The following is an 18,979-nucleotide window of genomic DNA, read 5'->3' as shown; positions in this document are numbered from 1 at the left end:
AATAACCCCTTGATTTTGCACTTAGGATGTAGTAATTAATTACAAAGCTGGCTTCGGTTAGTGTGCGTCTAGTTTTGTTGTTCTATGCTCAATAAAAGAGAGGTTTTTTTTAAACATACTGCAAGCCTTAAATCTGCACGTAGAAAGCATCCAAAAATCTCTCTGAAACCAACAGAAATAGATCCAAACAAATATAAATACAATCCAGTATTTTTTTAAAACTACCAATGTCTCATTAAATTTACTTATTGGACATTCTTTCTATTCTAAATACTGTGAACCTTTGCACATCCCCTTAAACATATTGTTGCACATTCTTGCTTAGGTCTCTGTTTTCAACAGTTACATTGTACATATATTTAAATTGTTAAATAGTACTTTATATTTTTATTGCATTTTTTCTGAGTTCCTGGTCTATGCATCAATACATCAAATTAAATTCCTTGTATGCAAAAAACTACTTGACGATAAACCAAATTCTGACTCTGAAATTACAGAATTGTTTCAGGCTAGAAGAACAAAAAAGGGACTTCTTTCACATTTGGTCAACTTTATTTTTACTTGGTCTTATCTTTTAGAGTACATCTGACAACTTTGAGTCTGTTCCTTCACTTACATTTCCACCAATTCAAGCCATCGCCAACAAAATTGCAGCAACATGTACATTAATGATCATAAAACAATCAAAGAGACAAATTCATAACAAAACCCCTAAAAGGTCCAATGATTCGACAATCCAGGATCTCCTGAGAACCATTTGAATATTAATGAGTGCTCTGTGTGCATTTAGGATTGATTCGTTGTGAGAATCAAAAAGGCTGTAAATGAACATTTGCTTGTGAAAAGCCTTTCACGGATTTGAACCATTCATTAAGATCCAAACGACACACTGGAAATCCTGGATGATCCCGACATCTAGAAACACATGAAAATCTAAACAACTTTTAAAGTTCTCACTCTTCCCCAAGTGCATTAAAAAGAATTTAGTAAACAAAGCTGGGAAAGAACTCAATAAAACAAAGAAAGCACGTCAACAGGATGATCCGCAAACATCAGCGGTTCAGTCCCCTGAAGGGATTCCCAACAGCTGAAAATCTCTCTGTGCAGTAGTTTAACAACCCGGTCACTTCCATGTTGAAGCGATGATAATCATTTCCATGCACACAGATTAATCACTGACGAGCTCAGGGAGAGACGTGACAATACTTTACTGCTCGGAATTGGTGAGAAAGATGATTATCTCTTCCCATTTTGTGGAAATATTAAGTACAGCAGGATGAAAGTTAAGTGTAGAGCCACACAGCTGATTGTTGGCAAGCCCTCTCCAAAATATATGAAATGTGGCACGAGTACAGACGGTGGAGCTCTGAGCTGATTGGCTTAATAGAGAGGGTTGGAATGAGTTTAAGGATTCAGTCAGAAGCAGATGAGGGAATCACCAGCAGGTGGAGCATGTGCTTTGAATCTGAACCTTCATTTTAAATAGCAAACAGTCCGTCACAGTGATCTTTCCTCTGAGGCAGACTGGATGACAACAAAGTAGACAATAAAAAAAAATAAAGTGTGCCTGAATGTTTTCTTTACCCCAAAAATTCATTACAATGACATGATATTTCTCAATTGTTATCCATTTATAAATGTGACAAACATAACTATCTATCTAACAGTAACCTCTTCTGTTGTTAGGTATTACAGTGTGACTGAACACAAGAGGGAAATGGCAGCGACGTCACGTGGCTCAGTTCGACTGACAGGTCTACATGGATGTGTGCGTGTGTGTGCAGGGATTAAAAGTGTGTGTATTCAATGTGTTGTGTGTGTTAATGTCCTTTATTTTCCATGATGGCTATCCTGTTGTCTTGCTGTGGTTAGTCTTGTGCATCAGCGCCTTGTTTCTCCTCTGTCGCTCCTGTTCCATTTCAGTCAGTTTCTCCTCTTGCGCCTCCTGATGATTACTGAAGCGTCACGTTCCAGTCCAACCCTGCGTTCACGCCGGGCTTACGAAGCGTCAACACCGACATGGAGGCGTCAAAGTCAAACTCTAGCTGGCTCTCCTGACCCTCTGCAAAGCACAAAGAGAGAAAAGGGTACGTGAATCTCATCATGGTCTCACAACAGATCATTTTTGTAAAACAGCAACAATAAGATCGTAATAAGAATGCTGAGGGTGTAAAACGACGGGTAAAATCAGTTAAAATGCACCCAAAGTTTAGTTGTCCAAAGAAAATGGTATTTGAGCTTCAGAAAAAGATTGTTCTTCTGTTTAAAATGGTATAAATGTTGAACAGATTCCTTTAGTCAGCATACAGTCTATAACTTTAAATTAATTACACATATGAGCATTAACGTGCGAGTGAAATGCTGTATATTGCACTCACCAGCAGTCTTGAGGGTAACCTTGCTGGGTTTACTGGCTCCCAGTATGACAATGCGTTCAATCCAGGAACGGGTGGAAAACTGGGCATCTGGAGCCAGGTTCCTGAGAACCGAGCAGAGACATGGACACAAAAATGTTAAACCTTATAAAACAAGTTATGAATGTTTTACAGTCCGAAGTCTGCGATACAATAGAGATGCAAGCAAGAGAATATTGGTCACTCACGCAGAAGAGAGCATGTTTTTGGCAAAGGACAGCTTCCTGTGGATGTACTCCTTCTTTTCATAGTTGAAGGTGTGGCCATCATCTATGTAGAGCTCACCCTCTGCAGTTCTCTGTCACAGAAATGGTCAAAACACCATTAGGACAAAGCAACATTTCAGAACAGCAGCGGATGAACATTTATTTACACCTAGATCCATTGTTTTATATTATAGGAGCAATCCCTGTAGGAGCCAAATGTACAGGAGTGAAGAAACAATCAAAAACACAGCAGTGGATGAGAGTTGCGTTACCTGGGGGTTAAGGGCCACATATAAAGTGTAGGGATCGTGCATCATGCAGGAGGAGGACCTGCGAACTCGAATCTTCCTGGGAATAATGGAGCCGCCACGCTGGAACACGGGGATCTGAACAGAAGACAGGAAGCTCCACGTTAACATCAGAGGATATGAGGAAAATAATAATTGTTAAAAGGATGTGGAGCCTCGAAAATATAGAAAGTGTGTCTTACAGAACTCATGGTGACCGGGATGTAAAGGTTCTGGGCCCCGTTGTGCTTTTGGAAGGTGTGGACGTCAAACCAAACCTGAGGAACACAAGTTGAGACGACGCCTGAATCAGCAGTCCTCTAAAAACACCTTTTCTTGACAGAACCATTACATTGTAACACTGAGCTTCAGTCTGAACGCAGAGAGACAGTAATAGTAAGATGTGTTAAAGCGTCCATGTTTCTTCCTCTTACCTCGTCTTTGCCAGGTAGGTAGGCGGTGAGTCCCCTCGCCCCTTCCTCAGTGACCGGGTGCACCAACAGGTCTCTCCCTGCAGCAGAGTTAAGCAGCGTCAGTGGATCTGATAATCGCTTTGAATCACGTCTGTCTTGCTGTAACAGTTGATTTACAGTTTCCATTGTAGTTCGTCTTGTTGTACCGCGGCTGCTCGCAGGATTAACAGAAGTGATCCACACCCAAGACATACCGACATTGTGCCAAAAGGCACTTAAACCTTCAGGCACAGATTTAAAAACTAAAACCATAAAGAGATCTCATGATGGATCTGATGAAACTAGGCAGAGGACAACATTAAAGTTCTGGTAAAACTATAAAAGGGGAAACCCCTGGGCTTACTTCAGGCACACTTAAAGTAAAATGCCTTTATTATTATTAATAAAGATTTGATGTCTTGTGTCTTCTTACCGATCAAGAACTCGTCATCCAGAGCGAATGTAGCAGGATCCTGAGGATACTCCACCCACAGTGGTCTGAAAGAACAAACAAAATTAAGCATTTCTGTGCATTGAGCTATTATGCATAACTGCAAGTCAGAGTAAGAAACATATTTTGTTTGAATTTCCATTCCTGTGTATGAGGCCAATAACGCACAACGATTGGTGATGTACAGGAAAGATGAAACCGACATAAGCAATGTTTCCTGGCCTGTCCTCACCTCATGATGGGCTCTCCAGTACGGTGAGCGTGGTAGAACTGCTGGTACCAGTAGGGCAGCAGGGTGTAGCGCTGACGAACCGCTTCGCGGATCAGCGCCGTGTTGTCCGGACCAAACAGCCAGGGCTCTCGGCGGGGGGTGTCCAGGTGGGCGTGGGCCCTGAAGAACGGCTGGTAGGCTCCCGTCTGGTACCAGCGCACCAGCAGCTCGGTGCTCGGAGACTTGAAGAAACCACCGACGTCAGCTGTGAGACAGATGGAGTCGTGTTAGTGTCAGGGTACTGATAATTACTGGTTAAATACAACATCTTATCTTTTTTTCAATTTCTGCAGATCACTAGTTTCCTTTTCACAGTTTATTGATTTTACAGGTATATTTTATCAAATGTTCTGAAACATAATGAGGATATGTCCATATTCTAGGCTAACACCTCCTGGTTTATAGGAAGATATAACCATGAGGAAATACACATTGTAGAAGTTGTATTGTAAAATCATTTTACATATATTTAAAAAACACTGACAAACAAAACAACTGCTTCAAAAGTCAGCCACAAAACTTCTCAGAATATTTTTTTTTTGTCCAGGTCATTCAACGCAGACTAAAAGGACAAACTCACCGCCGCAGAAGGAGATTCCCACCAGGCCGAGGCTCAGACACATGGGGATGGAGATCTTCAGATGGTCCCATTCAGCAGCATTATCTCCCGTCCACACAGCTCCTACAGACGCACGACGACAGTTAAGGTCTTGCGCTAAAATAGCCCGACATGAAAGATTTCTAGCAGGAAGAAAGAAAAGTGAAACCGCCGAAGGGCTTACCGTAGCGCTGCGACCCAGCAAAGAAGGCTCTGGTCAGGACAAACGGACGCTCAACTCCCCCTGACCTCTGGATCAGACCCTCCGCTGTGGCCATTTGCTGCAGGTTGTACACATGATAATCACTGCTATGTTTTACCCATAGCATCAGATTTTTATAGTTCGTTTCTCTTTCAAAGCCAGACAGTAGAATCATGACAATAAGATTATTTTAAAATCCTAATTTCCCAGATTTTAATCTCACTGCTAGAAAATGGTAGCATAGAATCAAGGAAAAGACATAAGGATGAAATGTTAAATATTGAAGAGAACGGTTCAGTCTTTAACATCAAGCCACAGACTGACTGTGTGCACTCACCACATAGAAGCCATACAAGTTGTGCACGTCGCGGTGCTCCCAGGCTCCGTGCACCGCGTCCTTGTGCATGGTCACCTCCGGCCCGTTAAAGACAGACGGCTCATTCATGTCGTTCCATGTGTACAGGTTCTCCATGGAACCCTGGAGGGCGGACAGAGATTGTGGATTACAGTCTTGAGGCCAGACAAACCATATTATTGGAAAAGAGTCAATAAACCTGTGCTCAGAAATTACAAATAAAAAATCCTTTCAGAGTCAGTGGCCAACAGAAGAAAACTGAGGTTGTGGTTGGCAGCTCCTCAGTGACAATATGTTAATGTCACTGGGAGCTTGTGACATTTTCCGGTTAAATAAAGGTTGAATGAGAGACAAGTGTCCTTCAGACTCACCTCATACTGATCGTATGCGAACATGCTGGCCCACCAGTCCCTCATGTCTGCACGAGTGAAGTCTGGATAGCCGGCACTACCTAAAGTTCATCATCCGAAGCACAGAAAGGAAAGTGAGGGAAATATTCATTGTAGTTATATCAGTGAGCAACGTGTCACTATAAATGTCGGTGTCTCAGCAACGAGCAATTTCATAAAGAATATTTACAAATGCACTTTCACACATTGATGCAAAGTTGTCAGTCTCTTACCAGGCCAGCACCAGCCCTCGTAGTCTCCACCGTCTTTGTTCTTGATATAGAAACCCTTATTTCGGATTTCATTATGGATCTTGTAGTTGCTGTCTACCTTGATATGAGGGTCCACAATGGCCACCATCTAAAGAAAAGAAAGAAGACCGAGCAGAGAGTCTTGAAACTATACGTGTAAGTCCTGTCAAGAAGATGCCTGCAGGTTACTTTACTGAGATTTCAGGTGACATGAGATAGAAAGTAAAATAGAAACTGGAGAACTTCTGGCAAGAAAACCCAAGAATTAGTGGCTCCTAACATTGTCTGCTGGTACCGTGATGTTGGATTATTTGTATTATGTACCTTGCGTTTCTTCTCCACGAGACCCTGCAGCATTTCCTTTGGCGTTGCAAACTTGTGTGGATCCCAGGTGAAGTAGCGCTTGCCATCCGTGTGCTCAATGTCGAGCCAGATGTAGTCATAGGGGATGTCGTGCTCGTCAAAGCCCGCGTCCACTGAAGCCACGTCCTCCTGGTCATTGTAGTTCCAGCGGCACTGGTGGTAGCCCACAGCAGCTTTGGGAGGGAAGGACTGAGTGCCTGATGGACGACAGCAGAAGGAGGTAGGACATGAGGAGAGGAACTGAGACCGAGGACGTCAGTCGAACGCTGATCTTTTATTGGGCTGTGCAGATACCCGTACTCATGCTCAAAAGCAAGCTTCCTACCTGTGAGGGAGGCATACTGAGAGAAGACATCTTTGGGTGTCGGCCCAAGCATGATGAAGACATCAATGATGCCGCTTTCAGAGATCCAACGCACATCCGTCTGTGGAGTCTCGCTAGAGCCTTGAACGTAATCCAACATTTTTCCAAACACAGTCTGGAAAGAGGCAAAAGTGAGTGAGTGAAGCTCTGTGCTTTAGTGAAGCGGACACTCACTACTGGCTCAAGTCCCAGGAAGTAAGGAAACAGAAAAAAGGGACATACCTTTCCAGCTGTGTTGGAGCTGATATCCACCCAGGTCTCAGCAGCATTGAACCAGAAGATGCCGGTGGTGCGCTGGGCGTTGTGGGCCAACATGACTGGGACAGCGCCATAGAGAGCCATAGGGTTGTACAGCTCGTACTGGAACACATCCAAGTTGTAGAGCCGATATGGATCCCCATTCCTGAAACAGAAAAATACACACGGGCTTGATCCAACGCAGCGAAGACGACACTGACCAATGTGCATGTGCCATTCAAACTCCTTTTTGTACGTGAAACGTGACTTATTGTTGACACTCACTCTGTTGTTTTGAGCCGGAGGGTGTCTGCGTGTTCTGGGATGCCGTAGACGTGCTCCACACCCGGCAACGAAAAGTCTAAACTAATAGCAGATGGACCTGTGAGGCAAGATCAACACAAGTTAACCCCTAATGCAGATATTATGGCAACAGTAATGAATCTAAATGAATTAACTAACTGAAATGATTACCATTAGGTTTGCCGTCTGAGTGAGATTTAAACGTTTCCTCCCACATCCCGTCTTCTACTTTGTCTTCCTCTTCTTTTGCTTTCTGGCAGCCAAACAGGAAGAACAGTGACTTCGTTTAGAAGAGAAGATACCGCATAGAAACAGTGCGCTTAAAATAGAGAGGAAGTGGAACAGAAAGTGTATTTTAGTGTGTAGTACCTCTGCCTGGGTTGCCGGATCAGCCTCCTCTTTCTTCTCATCCTCTGGGTCCACCTGACTGCTCCATGGTCCAAAGTGAGAAAGGGGTTATAGGAAAGATAAAGATGTGTCACTTTGGCTAATAGACGCTCTCTTGGGACAATATATGGGGGTATAATTAAACCATGATAAAAAAGAAAGACACATACAAACAGGGAGGTTGGTGAATATTCCCTGATTCTACATCGACAACGAGCAAATGATCTACAAGAACTTGATCGACTTGACTTTAATGACAAAGGGGACTGAGCAACTCCCTACCTTGTGGCTATTTCAAGCTAGGCATTATGGGACTGGATCTCTAGTGGCTGCTGCTTGTAACACCCAAAAGGTTCCTCACAGAACCAACTGGTATCCAGTGGAACCCTTAGTGCACCATGGTGCGATAAAGGCCATAGCAATACACCGACATGTGGTAGTCACACACAGCTGTGGAGGTGCATGATCTGCAGCAGCGCACACGCAAGAGGCAGTGGTGCAAAAATGCATTTTGAAAGCCTGTTACGCCATATTCACATTTCAGCGGAAAAACGAGTCTCTTGTGTCGCACTGCATGAGGTGAGTGAGTGGGGGGGGGGTCTGTGTAGAGTACTCCACAAATAAAGCATGTTAACACTATAACAGTAACAGACTCATGACGTACAGTTAAAAAAAAAAAAAGACATTGATGCAGCAGAACCAGAGTGTTTTTTTATTCCACACGTTCTTCAAGAGGCGCCTACATTACCCACAATGCAGCGTGACCACCAAAAGTGCGGGCTACCGACGTAGACGCGAGTGAAATCATGCGAGGCAATTTTTATCAGATTTTGGCAAGCATTTTGTTTTTACATATGCAGGAGTAAAGTCTGTAAAGTAAAATGTTATTAATTTGTAGTAATAGTGGAGTTTCTCTTTATTAGCTTCTAAACATACCGGGCAAATGGACTTAACAGTCGTTAGATCAGTACTGAGGCTCAAACTGTGTTTTTGTAAGAAAGCTGAAGCCTGATGGTTCACCAAGCAGACGTTGTCAGTTTGGTCTCAATGTGATTTAATATTGTAGTTTCACTCTGACATTCATTAATTTAGTCTCCATCTTAAATGGTCACAATACAGCACAAACACAACAATGGTGAAGGCGCCTACAAAAGCCGTCTTTCCGCAATAATGAGAGTACGGTTTAGAGCTCAAAAGAAGCATCGTACCAGAAAAAAAATGCTGAATTTTTTTCAAATATCTTGAAAACTTAAACTGAAATGCAAACTGAAGTATAACCACAAAGAGAGATGTTGCTGTTGGGTTTGGGAACTGGGCTGCCGTACTGGAAAATAAGACACTAACTATCTAGTGGATCTCAAACTACATGTGTGTGAAGACAAAAAGCTTTACTTTGATGTGCCTTCTAAACCTGCTGCCACTAGCGTTATATTTCATCTACCAGGAGCTGAGCAAGCGTGAAAACTAGTTTCAGTCAACACAACTGGTCAAGTCATGCAGCTAAAATGTTAGTTGGATCTGCTGGCGTGACACTACCAGACGATTCAGTTAAGTGGACGCTGATCTGACACAAGACAGTAAAATCACTGGTCGGTGCAGCCGACCCCAAATCATTCAGATGCGTTTTTTTCATGATCAGAATGATTTTTCTTTTGTTTCATGAAATGAGACGAAAAATCTACATCTTAAGTGGCAATTATTTAATCATTAGTTTAAATGATCCTTCAAAAACATGGAGGATGATACCAGGAGGCTGGACTTAACCCTTAATTATGGATCGAATTAAACACAGACATGCAAACACTCAGCCACAGCCCTCTCTCACGCTCACATTTATTGGAGGGTAAACACTGTATTTGGTGTGATGGGAGTCCCTTTGAATTTGTCACTGTTGGCAGCATTAGCACAAGGAACAGAATACACACTTACAAATCTTAAGGGTCTTTACCTAGAGAATACCCTCTTGATATTATCCCACACGCTAGCCACTGTGCTAGATACTTTATAGGAGAAACTAGGATGATAGGGAGAAGAGGACAGAACAACGAGTCAGAGACAATACTTAAAAAACAAACCATTTCATGGGAACAAAAATCGAAATCATCCACTGAGTGATGACGTGGATTAAAAAGAGAGGGCTAGCATTTGTAAATGTGAATGCATGCGTGGTTTCTCACGTGTCCTTGCGCATCCTCAGGTGCTCAAAGGCCAGCAGGCCGCGCGAGTTCAGAGACATCAGCACTTCTCTCCCCTCCATGATGTCCAGGCGGAAGGGCCGGGCGCTGACGATGACCCTCTGAGACTCCGACCCCAGAGACAACACCACTCCGTTCTCATCCTGAGACAGGAGAGACAGGCTGAGAGAGAGAGGAGGTGAAGTTAAAGAGACAATTTGGTTCAGAAAAACTAAAGTGAGGACAAAGAATTAAAGAACTCAATTACTATCTACTCACTGACTATCTAAATTCTGTAGGGTTGTCTTATTATATCCAAGTGAAGCAAAACTAAACTTCAAGGTTGTAGATTTATTTGAAATGAGATTCTGAGATGAAGCCAAAAAAGCAATTATCTGAAAAGCCTGTTTCTCATCTCGACTCTTGTTTCACCGGAAGAAAGTCAATCGAGTTATACACCGTGGGTAAAAGCTTCTACCTTCAGTGGAACACACCGTTTCATTTCCTTGAAATAATTACAGTCAAATAAAATATTCTTGATATGCAATTATTCATTAGGTGTTACTTAATTTAGACATGCCTATGGGCACAGGTATTAATAATTCCATTAACGAAGGCTCTGTTCTATTCAAGTGTATGTACAATACCAGGACCCTGAAACTGAAGCAGCTAACTGGAATACAGCCATCAATAATGTTATTCTTTATACTTCTGCGACATGTCAAAATGTCATGAGTGAAAAAATGTTTGTAATATATTTTTTTTGCCTGTTTTTGATCCAAATAGAACACGCAAGACAAATTTGTGATTTGGGGCTAAATTAATAAAACTGAAAATATTTTTTTGCTTTTTCAGCTTGATTCTGTCATATCCAAACCTCCAGCCACCCCACACAGTCAGGAACACCCCTGGGAGACTTACGGCTCAGTAAGCGGCTCCCTGATGAGCACGTCTGGGACCTCATAGCGAGGCCTCAGCGGCTTCAGCTCGTTAATCTTCACCCTCGTTATGTTTCCCTGGAGACGGTAAAGCTCAAGCAGCAGATGCACCTGAGAGACAAATGCAGAAGCAAAAGAGGACTTTCATTATTATCTCATTCCACTTAGTTTGCCATATTAGGCATTTGGTTTTAATATGGGAAACTGCTAAATTATGTTTTCACAATAATATGAACATTTTACGATCCGGGAAAGTGCTTCACATATGGCTATATTCATCATTTTAGTAAACAGTTTACAATTCAAATCAAGGCTCAAACAAGACTTGACATGGAGCCGTTAGTGCCTTATCTTTATGGCAGCCATCATGTCCCCAATGTGAATTGCTTCTGTGTGATTTACCTTGTTGTTGTCATTGATGAGCTGCAGCGTGAGCCTGGTGTTGGTCAGCTCCATGGTCTCCAGCAGAGCTCGATAGGGAGACTCACCAGGCTTCAACGCTCGCTGACGCCTTTAAAAAAAAAAAAGTCATAACAAGAGTGACCACCGGTGATGAATCAGTAACTGTGTGCTTTTCCTGCAACACCAACTTCAGGTTAGTAAATGTATTATTTTTGCACTCACTTGCAGAAGGCACTCTGGTCACAGGTCTTGAAGTTGCCCTTGTCCACAGCCCATGTCCCGCTGAGGGACATAGCCAGCCAGAGCACCAAGACAGGCGCCATCCTGCAGAGAAAACCAAAGAGACGACCTGAAGTTTAGATGGTCTACTCTCCAATTCATTTGGTTGAACATTGCCCGAGTAAACACCTAAGAGGACCCTACCCAAACATCTGTATGTATACAGGGGTTACGGTTCTACAGACACACACAAACGGACTTTGATCTCTCTGTGCTGGTCAAATATGTCCTCAACTGAAACTGTCACAGGCAGCGAACTAACCCATTTCCCGTTTCCTCGTCATGCTACAGCTATACATTTATGCACATATTAGCATTTTTAACAGTATCCAAAATCCAGTTTTTCGCGTTAGACCCCAGGGCCTGGATGTAGAGACGTATTTCCGGCCCAAAGACGTATGATGTAATGTGGGCTAAACGTAGCTAGCATGCAATCGGATTTCTGGAAAAAGACACCAAATTAATAATTTCACCACAATAGTGCATCAGTTTTTTACAGACGGACTAACGCCTGGTTGTCTGACAGCGGCTTTGTCGTTAATTAGGATCTGGATATCGTGCTAACCTTGCTAAGAGCGGCACAGGCGGACTGTCAACCCGCTAGCTTTAGCGTTAATTCAATTGGAAGGATCGAGACTTTTCCAGTAACGGTTACAATTTCCCCTGGCGGCCGTTAAACTTTGACACAGAAACGTTTGCTCACACGTCTACTAAGTGTGTACCCACAGCGATAATCTCTGGCCTCCGGCGCGCTGATAATATATCAAACAAATGATAAATTCACGATGTAACGGCGGTCCTGCTTTGTCTTACCTTTCAGTGAAGGTGGCCATCTTGATTATGCTTCCGTTAGACTCCACCCATTTGAGTCCGCAACAAAGATCGTCGAATAGTAACTGAGATATTTACTTTGTTTTCGCTAAACTAATATACATAAAGTGAATTCGATTATAACAAATATCCTATCGAGTTTGATTGTACTTAATCAAGGTTGTATTTTTTTTTTAATCTGGTTGATGATAAAATGTAAATTGGGTCAGTGGTTCAAGATAAGATAGGGGCGTGGCTTAACTACGTCACCTTCTCAGGAGCGGACACGTCATTCCTGAGCTCCAGTCAACGAAGTGCACATTTATCCGGGATGAAACAACCAGCGCAACGTATCAGTGGAGGAAACACGTGTACAGGCTAATGCAATCCACCTCAACGGTCCTGGAATCACTCCTCACTTTGTGTATCTTTATATGGTTGTGATTTATATTTAATACATAAAGCAGTGATTCCCAAACTTTTGACCCCCCCCCCCCAAGGTACATATAATAAGGATGACACCATTATTAATTTTATTATACAAAATGTACTTTACTTTTATGATTTCATCCTTTAGTTTGAGAAGAAAAAAACAAATCATTATTTGTTTTATTTACCAAACTGTACTCCACTACTTTGGGTATGCAGTTACAAGTAGACATCGTTGAATCAACTCTATGGTAATTTGCAAGGCTGCAGTTTGTCGTGTTGAAAAATACTTGAGTTATTTTGTCTTTAAGTAATAACAAGGGCAGGGCTAATGGATTACATTGTAGTGTAGGCGTTTCCATTTTTTTAAAGAAAAAAATAAGAGTTTTCTAATGTTTATTTTCTTGTGAAATATAGTATATCTTTAACCCCAAAAACTATTGAAATTAAATAGTCTCTAAGAAGAAAAAACTACCATCTTGCACTTTGATTTTATTAAAGCGGTCACAAAGAAAAAAAGGTTGGAAACAACTGGCTTAGAGGATTTACACGATGCAAAGAACATGATGATACAACTGTGTGGTGATCTTTAATCATCAGGAGAGTCCTGTGATAAAAACTCTTTCAATCTCTCAATTCAAGACACATTCTTGGACCAAATTATTTATTTTGTAAAGTGGTTTAAACAACAGTTTTGGGGCGTATAACAACAGATAGAAGGCATGTTTGTCGCCACAATTTTAGAACATATACAACCTGAAAATTATACAAAACAACTTAAAAGTGAATTAGCTGAGTTAAATTGTATTTTCCAACCAAAGTCACACTTTAAGGCTGTGTTTTGTGTGGAGCAAATTCTCTATCAACATAATATACACATCTGCCATTTGTCTTGTCCCAGGAACAACTAGTTAGAAACGCATCAAGTCTAAAAATATGGTACAAAAAGGTACACACACACACACACACACACACACACACACACACACACACACACACACACACACACACACACACACACACACACACACACACACACACACACACACACACACACACACACACACACACACACACACACACACACACACCTAAACTTGTATGAAACTGAAGTACAGTGAAAGCAACTTTGCGGCTCACTCTTGGAGCGATGCAACACAGCATTCAGTCTATTTATTTCTTGTTACCTCCTCCACACAGTCTTCTCTCCACAACCCTTTAGAGCTGGAACCGCCAGCACAGATGTCCTAATCTATCAATGTTTTTATGCAGGACACTGTGAATCGGTGCCACGTATCTTGCCACGTCACCATCCCGAGAGAAGTCCCTGCAGAACAGCCCCTTCTCTGAGCTAAAGACAAACTTCTGGGGCATGGGCCCATTGCCTCGCACGTACTCCCACACAGCCAGGAGCAGCAGCCTCACCTCGAAGGGGGTGAGGTGGGGGAAGGCTTCGTGGACGTTGGCCAGGACAGGAGGCAGGAGCTGACCCTCTCCCATGCAGGACACCAGGAGGCAGGAGGCCTGGAGGTGCCACAGGTAGTCTGTGGACAACGTCTCGCGGGCCGCCTCCCAGTGGGCCAGCAGAGTGGCCAGGAGACCTCTGAGCACCGCTGAGCAGTAGCAGAGAGCCGGGCGTCCGGCTGCCACCACCTGGAGCAGAGGGAAGAGCACCGGGTGGGCCTCAAAGCAGCGTCGGATGTGGATGTCTCGCTCCACCGTGGTGCGGGCGTGCTCCTCTGGGGGCCAGGACAGCTCGCCGTTGGCCACATCTGGACAGACGTTTTCCACCATGGTAACTGCAATGACCTTGGCTGCCTCGGCGTTGATGGGCAGCGGCTCGTCTGGGTCAGACGGTCGTGAGCTGTTGATAGAGCCGTTGAGACCGGAAGAGCTGCAACACTGGACTACGACAGTCAGCAGAGTCTGGACGTTCTACCGAAGGAAGAAACAGACATTTAAAGTCTTTTCTGCTGCAGCAGAAAATACACCTAATCACAGTATCTTTAATCATTTACAGGTATAGTTGAGGTAATAGTCACATGCAGGATACAAGTCTATATATTTGCAGTGTGTGTAATATTCAGAATTTACTTGGGTGGGCCACCCACATAGACCTACCTCCACCCAATACATTTAAAAAAAAAAAAAAAAAGTCCTGTCAAATGTTTACGTGAACATGTAGTTTCAACTTCAAAGTGAAAGAAAAGACAGCTGAAATGTGCATTCCTGACCTAATTCATAGAGAAAAAAACAGTTCCCTAATTTGTATATAGCATCGACTGCTCCACTGTTATCTTATGTCATCCACATTTTGCCTGCCGTGCTAAACTATCATTCACAAATTGTGCAACCCACCTGCATGACGCCCGATGGGTCAGGCAGCTGTGTGTCAGTGCGGACCTTCAGCCCCTTGCCAATCACCCCGGCATGAAACACAGACCACACACTGCCGGAGAAGTTGACGATGGTACCGAACCGACAGTTGATGTCCAGCAAAGAGGCTCCGATGTCAGGAGACAGAGATGGGGCAGGCAAAGGGGCGCCAGACATGTCTGCGATCTGCCCTCCAAACAACCCAGCGTTGCCTCTATGTAGGGCGCCCTCGACCAGCTGCTGAAGTACCGCTTTGAGAGTGAGCGGAGAATACGCTGCCAAACGGGACAGGAGCAGGACCGAACAGTTCACCGCCTCGCCTGCCTGTCCCCCATCTCTCCCCACCTTCCCTCCTTCCACTCTTCTCCGCAGCGCCATAAAGAAATGAGTGACGGCAGCGCGTGAGAGCAGGAGCAGGTGTGCTGGGGAGGGGGCGCGTGGGAGTGGGCTACAGGACAGGAGGCGCACCGTAGCATGAGATACAGCCGAGTCACCGTGGAGAAGGAGAGGGCCAAAATCGTGGAGGTGTCCCGAGACCGCTGAGCCCACCTGGATGGCCATGGAGGACTGAACACCCGCTGCTCCTCTTCTCTCCTCATCCTGACTCTGGATGGCCGCAGCCAGGTTAAGCAACAGCTGCCTCAGCTGCCGGGGCCCCAGAGTGTGTGTATGGATTTGGGCTACACACCGAGTTATAGCGGCAGGAATGAGTCCCGCCATGCAAGAGGAGAGTGTGGTGTGCAGCTGCCAGGCCAGAGCCAGCTCCTCTGGGTTGTGGGCCTGGGTGAGTAGCTGGCAGAAAGCCTCAGTGGCCACGCTGGGACCCCCATACACCGACAGCAGACACAGCAACTGGTGCAGCCAGAGGTGACGCTTCCTTTCCAGTCGCAGCGTCTCTGCGCAGAGCTCACTTACGTGAGACTGCAGCTCCTCCAAGAAGGGGATGACCCGCTTGGGTTGAGAGGAAGCAGGGTGATGGGGGCTGACTTCGGCTCCATCTGAGCGGTTGAAGACCAGTTTGTGGAGATGCAGAAGCAGCATCTGGAGGAGCCGATCGCAGCCTTCTCTGACACCTTCATGCGGGGAGGGTGTAGGCCCGGAGATGATGACCGAGGCCGGGGTTGCCGTGTCTGCCAGAAAACGGAGGACCCGGGACCCTCCTGATGGGCTCTGGCTTATAAGGTGGACAGCCAGCCCCAGCATGTTATCCAGTTCCTCTCTGGGGAGGCCCTGCAGCAAGACCTGCAGCTGGAGCAGAACAGGAGGGCGTAGCAGCTCTACCAGCTCTGCAGACACTGCACCAAAGAGGTTGGGGGACATCGCAGCCAGCTGCAGCAGAAATGGTACTGCAGCGCGACGGAGTTGAGGAGAACTCTCCCAGGACGTTGAGGATGAAGTGGGAGATAGTGGACTTGACGGAATCAGGCTTTCCTGAAACATCCTGAGCAGCTCCTTCCTGATGCTGTCCGAGTGGTGCACTGCAAGATGTCCAAGGATGCCCACCACCGAGCCAATCTTTGGCACTCTGCTGCCTTTGTCCCCGACCATCACCATCAGCCCTTGATCCTTAGCGCCATGAGAGCAGAAGTCCTTGAGTCCACACGCCAAAACTCGGCTGATGATCGTACCCGGGAAGGCGGAGCCGATGTGAGCCACCACCCAATCGAAATGCGGGGAGTGCTGAACTGAGGTGTCCAACAGCGCATCCACACACGCATCAGGGCACCAGGCCAGCATGGCGGCCAAACACTGGGAGTAGGCCTCCATGAGGGACCGGGTGGCAGCGCAGGACATCCAGAGCTGGAGCAGCTCGTTGAGACTGGACGAGTGGGGGGCCACCCTGCGGCCGGCGTGCTTGCTGCTCAGCTGGCCCAACAAGTCCACAGCCCAGGTGGACACCAGAGGGGCCCAGGCTCGGGGGTTGAGACAGATGAACTCTGACAGGACACCATGGACCTCCTACAGACAAACAGAAATAACAGAAAATATATTGTATTTTCTATGAATTCAGGAAAACATCTAGGTTAGGGAGATTGGACAGGGTCTGGATCTGTTCCTCTTGTGGGCCCATGAAACCAATGTAATGCTCTAATCTTTATAGACTCTGTCATCACACCTGTATGATGTCCTCCAGGTTGGAGCTGACCCCGGAGCTGGCATCGCTCTCCGTCTCCAGGTTGTGCAGGAAGGCGGAGACATGCTCATCATACACGCCCCTCAAGTGCTCCAGCACTGCCCCTCGACAGGCCGGGACCGAGCGCAGCAGGCGCACAGCACAGCGGGCGTGTTCCCGGACACTGAGCTTCCGGCCCTGAACGGTGTCGACCCCACTGATGAAGGACTTGATCTCCTGGGAGAGTTCCTGGGCGCTGGAGGAGAAGAGTGAACATGATGAGATGATGAGGAATGTGTGTGAGAGTAGGGAAGGTTCATTCAGACTTCACATAAAGATCTATTCATACATCACTACTAACCAGACGGAAAAAGATATCTTTCAGGGTTGCAATTAATCATATTCATTATCGATTAAGCGTAAGATATATCATTCTAAAATGATAGTCTATTAATCGATTAGGCTCGTTGATCAACAGAAAATGAATCCTTCACAACCGATTTATCATTTATTGAACAAAAATGACGAGCACATTGTTTCCAACTTAACTTAGAATTTACTGCTTTTCACTGTTTCATATCTCTGTAACCTGAATAGGCTTAAGTTCTTAGTTGTGGTCAGCATGTTTCCACTATTTTCTGATATCTGATACACTAATCGACCGATTAATGGAAAAGAATTATGAACAGAAAAGGGAAGGAACTAAAAATAATTGTTCTCAATGTATCGATTAATCACTTATTGCAAGCAAATGTGTTTTAAGATGTTGACGTGTTTAGTTTACTATTACATAAGACAAAGAAACACAGAAAATCCCATAATTAATAAGCTGCAACTTGATGTTGACAATTTCTGACTTTTTAAAAACAATTCATAAATCTTCAAAAAAAGTTGATTAATTTTCTGTTTATCAACTCATTGATAAATCTTTGTATACAATTAGACTTACCACTCTATAAAAACTGTTATTATTAATGGAAATAGTCCTTATTTACATTGCAGATGTAAAATATATTCCAATCAAATCTTATATAAAATAAAAACACAAAACATTTGCTCTACAAATACTAGCTTTGCTCCAACTGATATCATTTTTAAAGGACAAACAACAACAAAACAACATTTTGGGGGTCTAACAACTTGTCACGTGTGTCTGTTGTCTTTTAAACCTTTAATAGAGCACATGAATAATCTAATCTGATAAGTGCTCCATGTAACGTTAGCCCTGACGTCTTTTCTTAATTCTGTAATTTACAAAATAAATTGTCTCGAAAGAATACTATAGGAACATATAACGGTCTAACCCACTCATCTTTGCACAGTTTACTTCCATATAAAATGTAGTAAAGTGACTTTAGAGCTTATGTTCTGTCAGACCTGCCGCTTCCTCTCTCACAGTGATCGTTCCCACTCACCTCAGGGCGCTCTGCGCTGTGTGACTGTGTGAGCTCTGCATCGCCTTCAGCGGACTCCCGTCCACCACCACGGACATCGTTTGGTCTTTTAACATTTAATATTTACATAAAATAATCCTCCCCGGGGCTGTAGGGCTTCGACGGGAGCAATTGTGACAGCTTTTGTGTTGATTTCTCTGTCCAATTTCAGGACAGAAATACACCGAAAGGGCGCCACAGGCCGGATGTTGCGACTTCTTCGTTGGTAGAAAAAGGAAAAGCCGACACTGACAGCTGACGTCACGGGCGACACCTGGTGGTACTGAGTGGAATCGTTTTTTTTATTTAGCTGGTGTCAATGTTGTCTGTCTCCTCCCTTTACCACCGTGTCAACTAATAATTCGGTGTCCTCTGTAAACTGTAAAAAATCCCAAAACTTGAATTGCAATATACAGCTTTTAAATTGCACTTCCTGGTATTATATTTATATATGTGCTTGCTCTCACATTTACAGTTTCCATTTCATGAAAACGT

General features: G+C 44.3%; 2 protein-coding genes across 3 annotated transcripts; both read right to left on the bottom strand.

The window, feature by feature from the left end:
- Positions 1–530: 530 nt before the first annotated feature.
- Positions 531–12,172, bottom strand: ganabb (glucosidase II alpha subunit b). Of its 2 annotated transcripts, XM_076103010.1 has the most exons (25): positions 12,137–12,172; positions 11,267–11,368; positions 11,045–11,153; positions 10,626–10,753; positions 9,708–9,887; positions 9,479–9,544; positions 7,513–7,570; positions 7,315–7,396; positions 7,126–7,222; positions 6,826–7,006; positions 6,565–6,718; positions 6,201–6,436; positions 5,859–5,985; positions 5,608–5,687; positions 5,219–5,359; positions 4,864–4,960; positions 4,662–4,763; positions 4,043–4,286; positions 3,793–3,857; positions 3,342–3,418; positions 3,111–3,185; positions 2,893–3,006; positions 2,603–2,712; positions 2,379–2,479; positions 531–2,062 (listed from the first exon to the last, which is right to left on the bottom strand). In XM_076103010.1, the coding sequence occupies exons 1-25, from the start codon at positions 12,154–12,156 to the stop codon at positions 1,953–1,955; spliced, it is 2,856 nt and encodes a 951-aa protein (XP_075959125.1). In that variant the 5' UTR covers positions 12,157–12,172; the 3' UTR covers positions 531–1,952. The 2 variants fall into 2 exon arrangements, with proteins under 2 accessions (XP_075959125.1, XP_075959126.1); XM_076103011.1 differs by lacking the exon at positions 9,479–9,544.
- Positions 12,173–13,041: 869 nt separating this feature from the next.
- On the bottom strand, positions 13,042–18,717 carry ints5 (integrator complex subunit 5). The gene is made up of 4 exons (XM_076103008.1): positions 18,467–18,717; positions 17,055–17,307; positions 14,921–16,897; positions 13,042–14,497 (listed from the first exon to the last, which is right to left on the bottom strand). The coding sequence occupies exons 1-4, from the start codon at positions 18,559–18,561 to the stop codon at positions 13,781–13,783; spliced, it is 3,042 nt and encodes a 1,013-aa protein (XP_075959123.1). The 5' UTR covers positions 18,562–18,717; the 3' UTR covers positions 13,042–13,780.
- Positions 18,718–18,979: the final 262 nt, after the last annotated feature.

This window comes from Anarhichas minor, unplaced genomic scaffold (genome assembly GCF_050575085.1).
Source record: "Anarhichas minor isolate MPS153535 unplaced genomic scaffold, ASM5057508v1 ptg000028l, whole genome shotgun sequence".
NCBI classification, from domain to species: Eukaryota; Metazoa; Chordata; class Actinopteri; order Perciformes; family Anarhichadidae; genus Anarhichas; species Anarhichas minor.
The sequence above is the reverse complement of the archived record's forward strand: the minus strand, read 5'-3'. Positions and strand labels throughout refer to the sequence as shown.

Coding starts and splice junctions, on each gene's coding strand:
- ganabb (XM_076103010.1), bottom strand. CDS start 12,156: ATGGCCACCTTCACTGAAAG. Junction 4,287..4,661: donor GGGAATCTCCTTCTGCGGCG/GTGAGTTTGTCC, acceptor TCTGTCTCACAG/CTGACGTCGGTGGTTTCTTC. Junction 2,713..2,892: donor ATGTGGCCCTTAACCCCCAG/GTAACGCAACTC, acceptor TTTCTGTGACAG/AGAACTGCAGAGGGTGAGCT.
- ints5 (XM_076103008.1), bottom strand. CDS start 18,561: ATGTTAAAAGACCAAACGATGTCCGTGGTGGTGGACGGGAGTCCGCTG. Junction 17,308..18,466: donor ACAGCGCAGAGCGCCCTGAG/GTGAGTGGGAAC, acceptor CTTCTCCTCCAG/CGCCCAGGAACTCTCCCAGG. Junction 16,898..17,054: donor ACCTGGAGGACATCATACAG/GTGTGATGACAG, acceptor GTTTGTCTGTAG/GAGGTCCATGGTGTCCTGTC.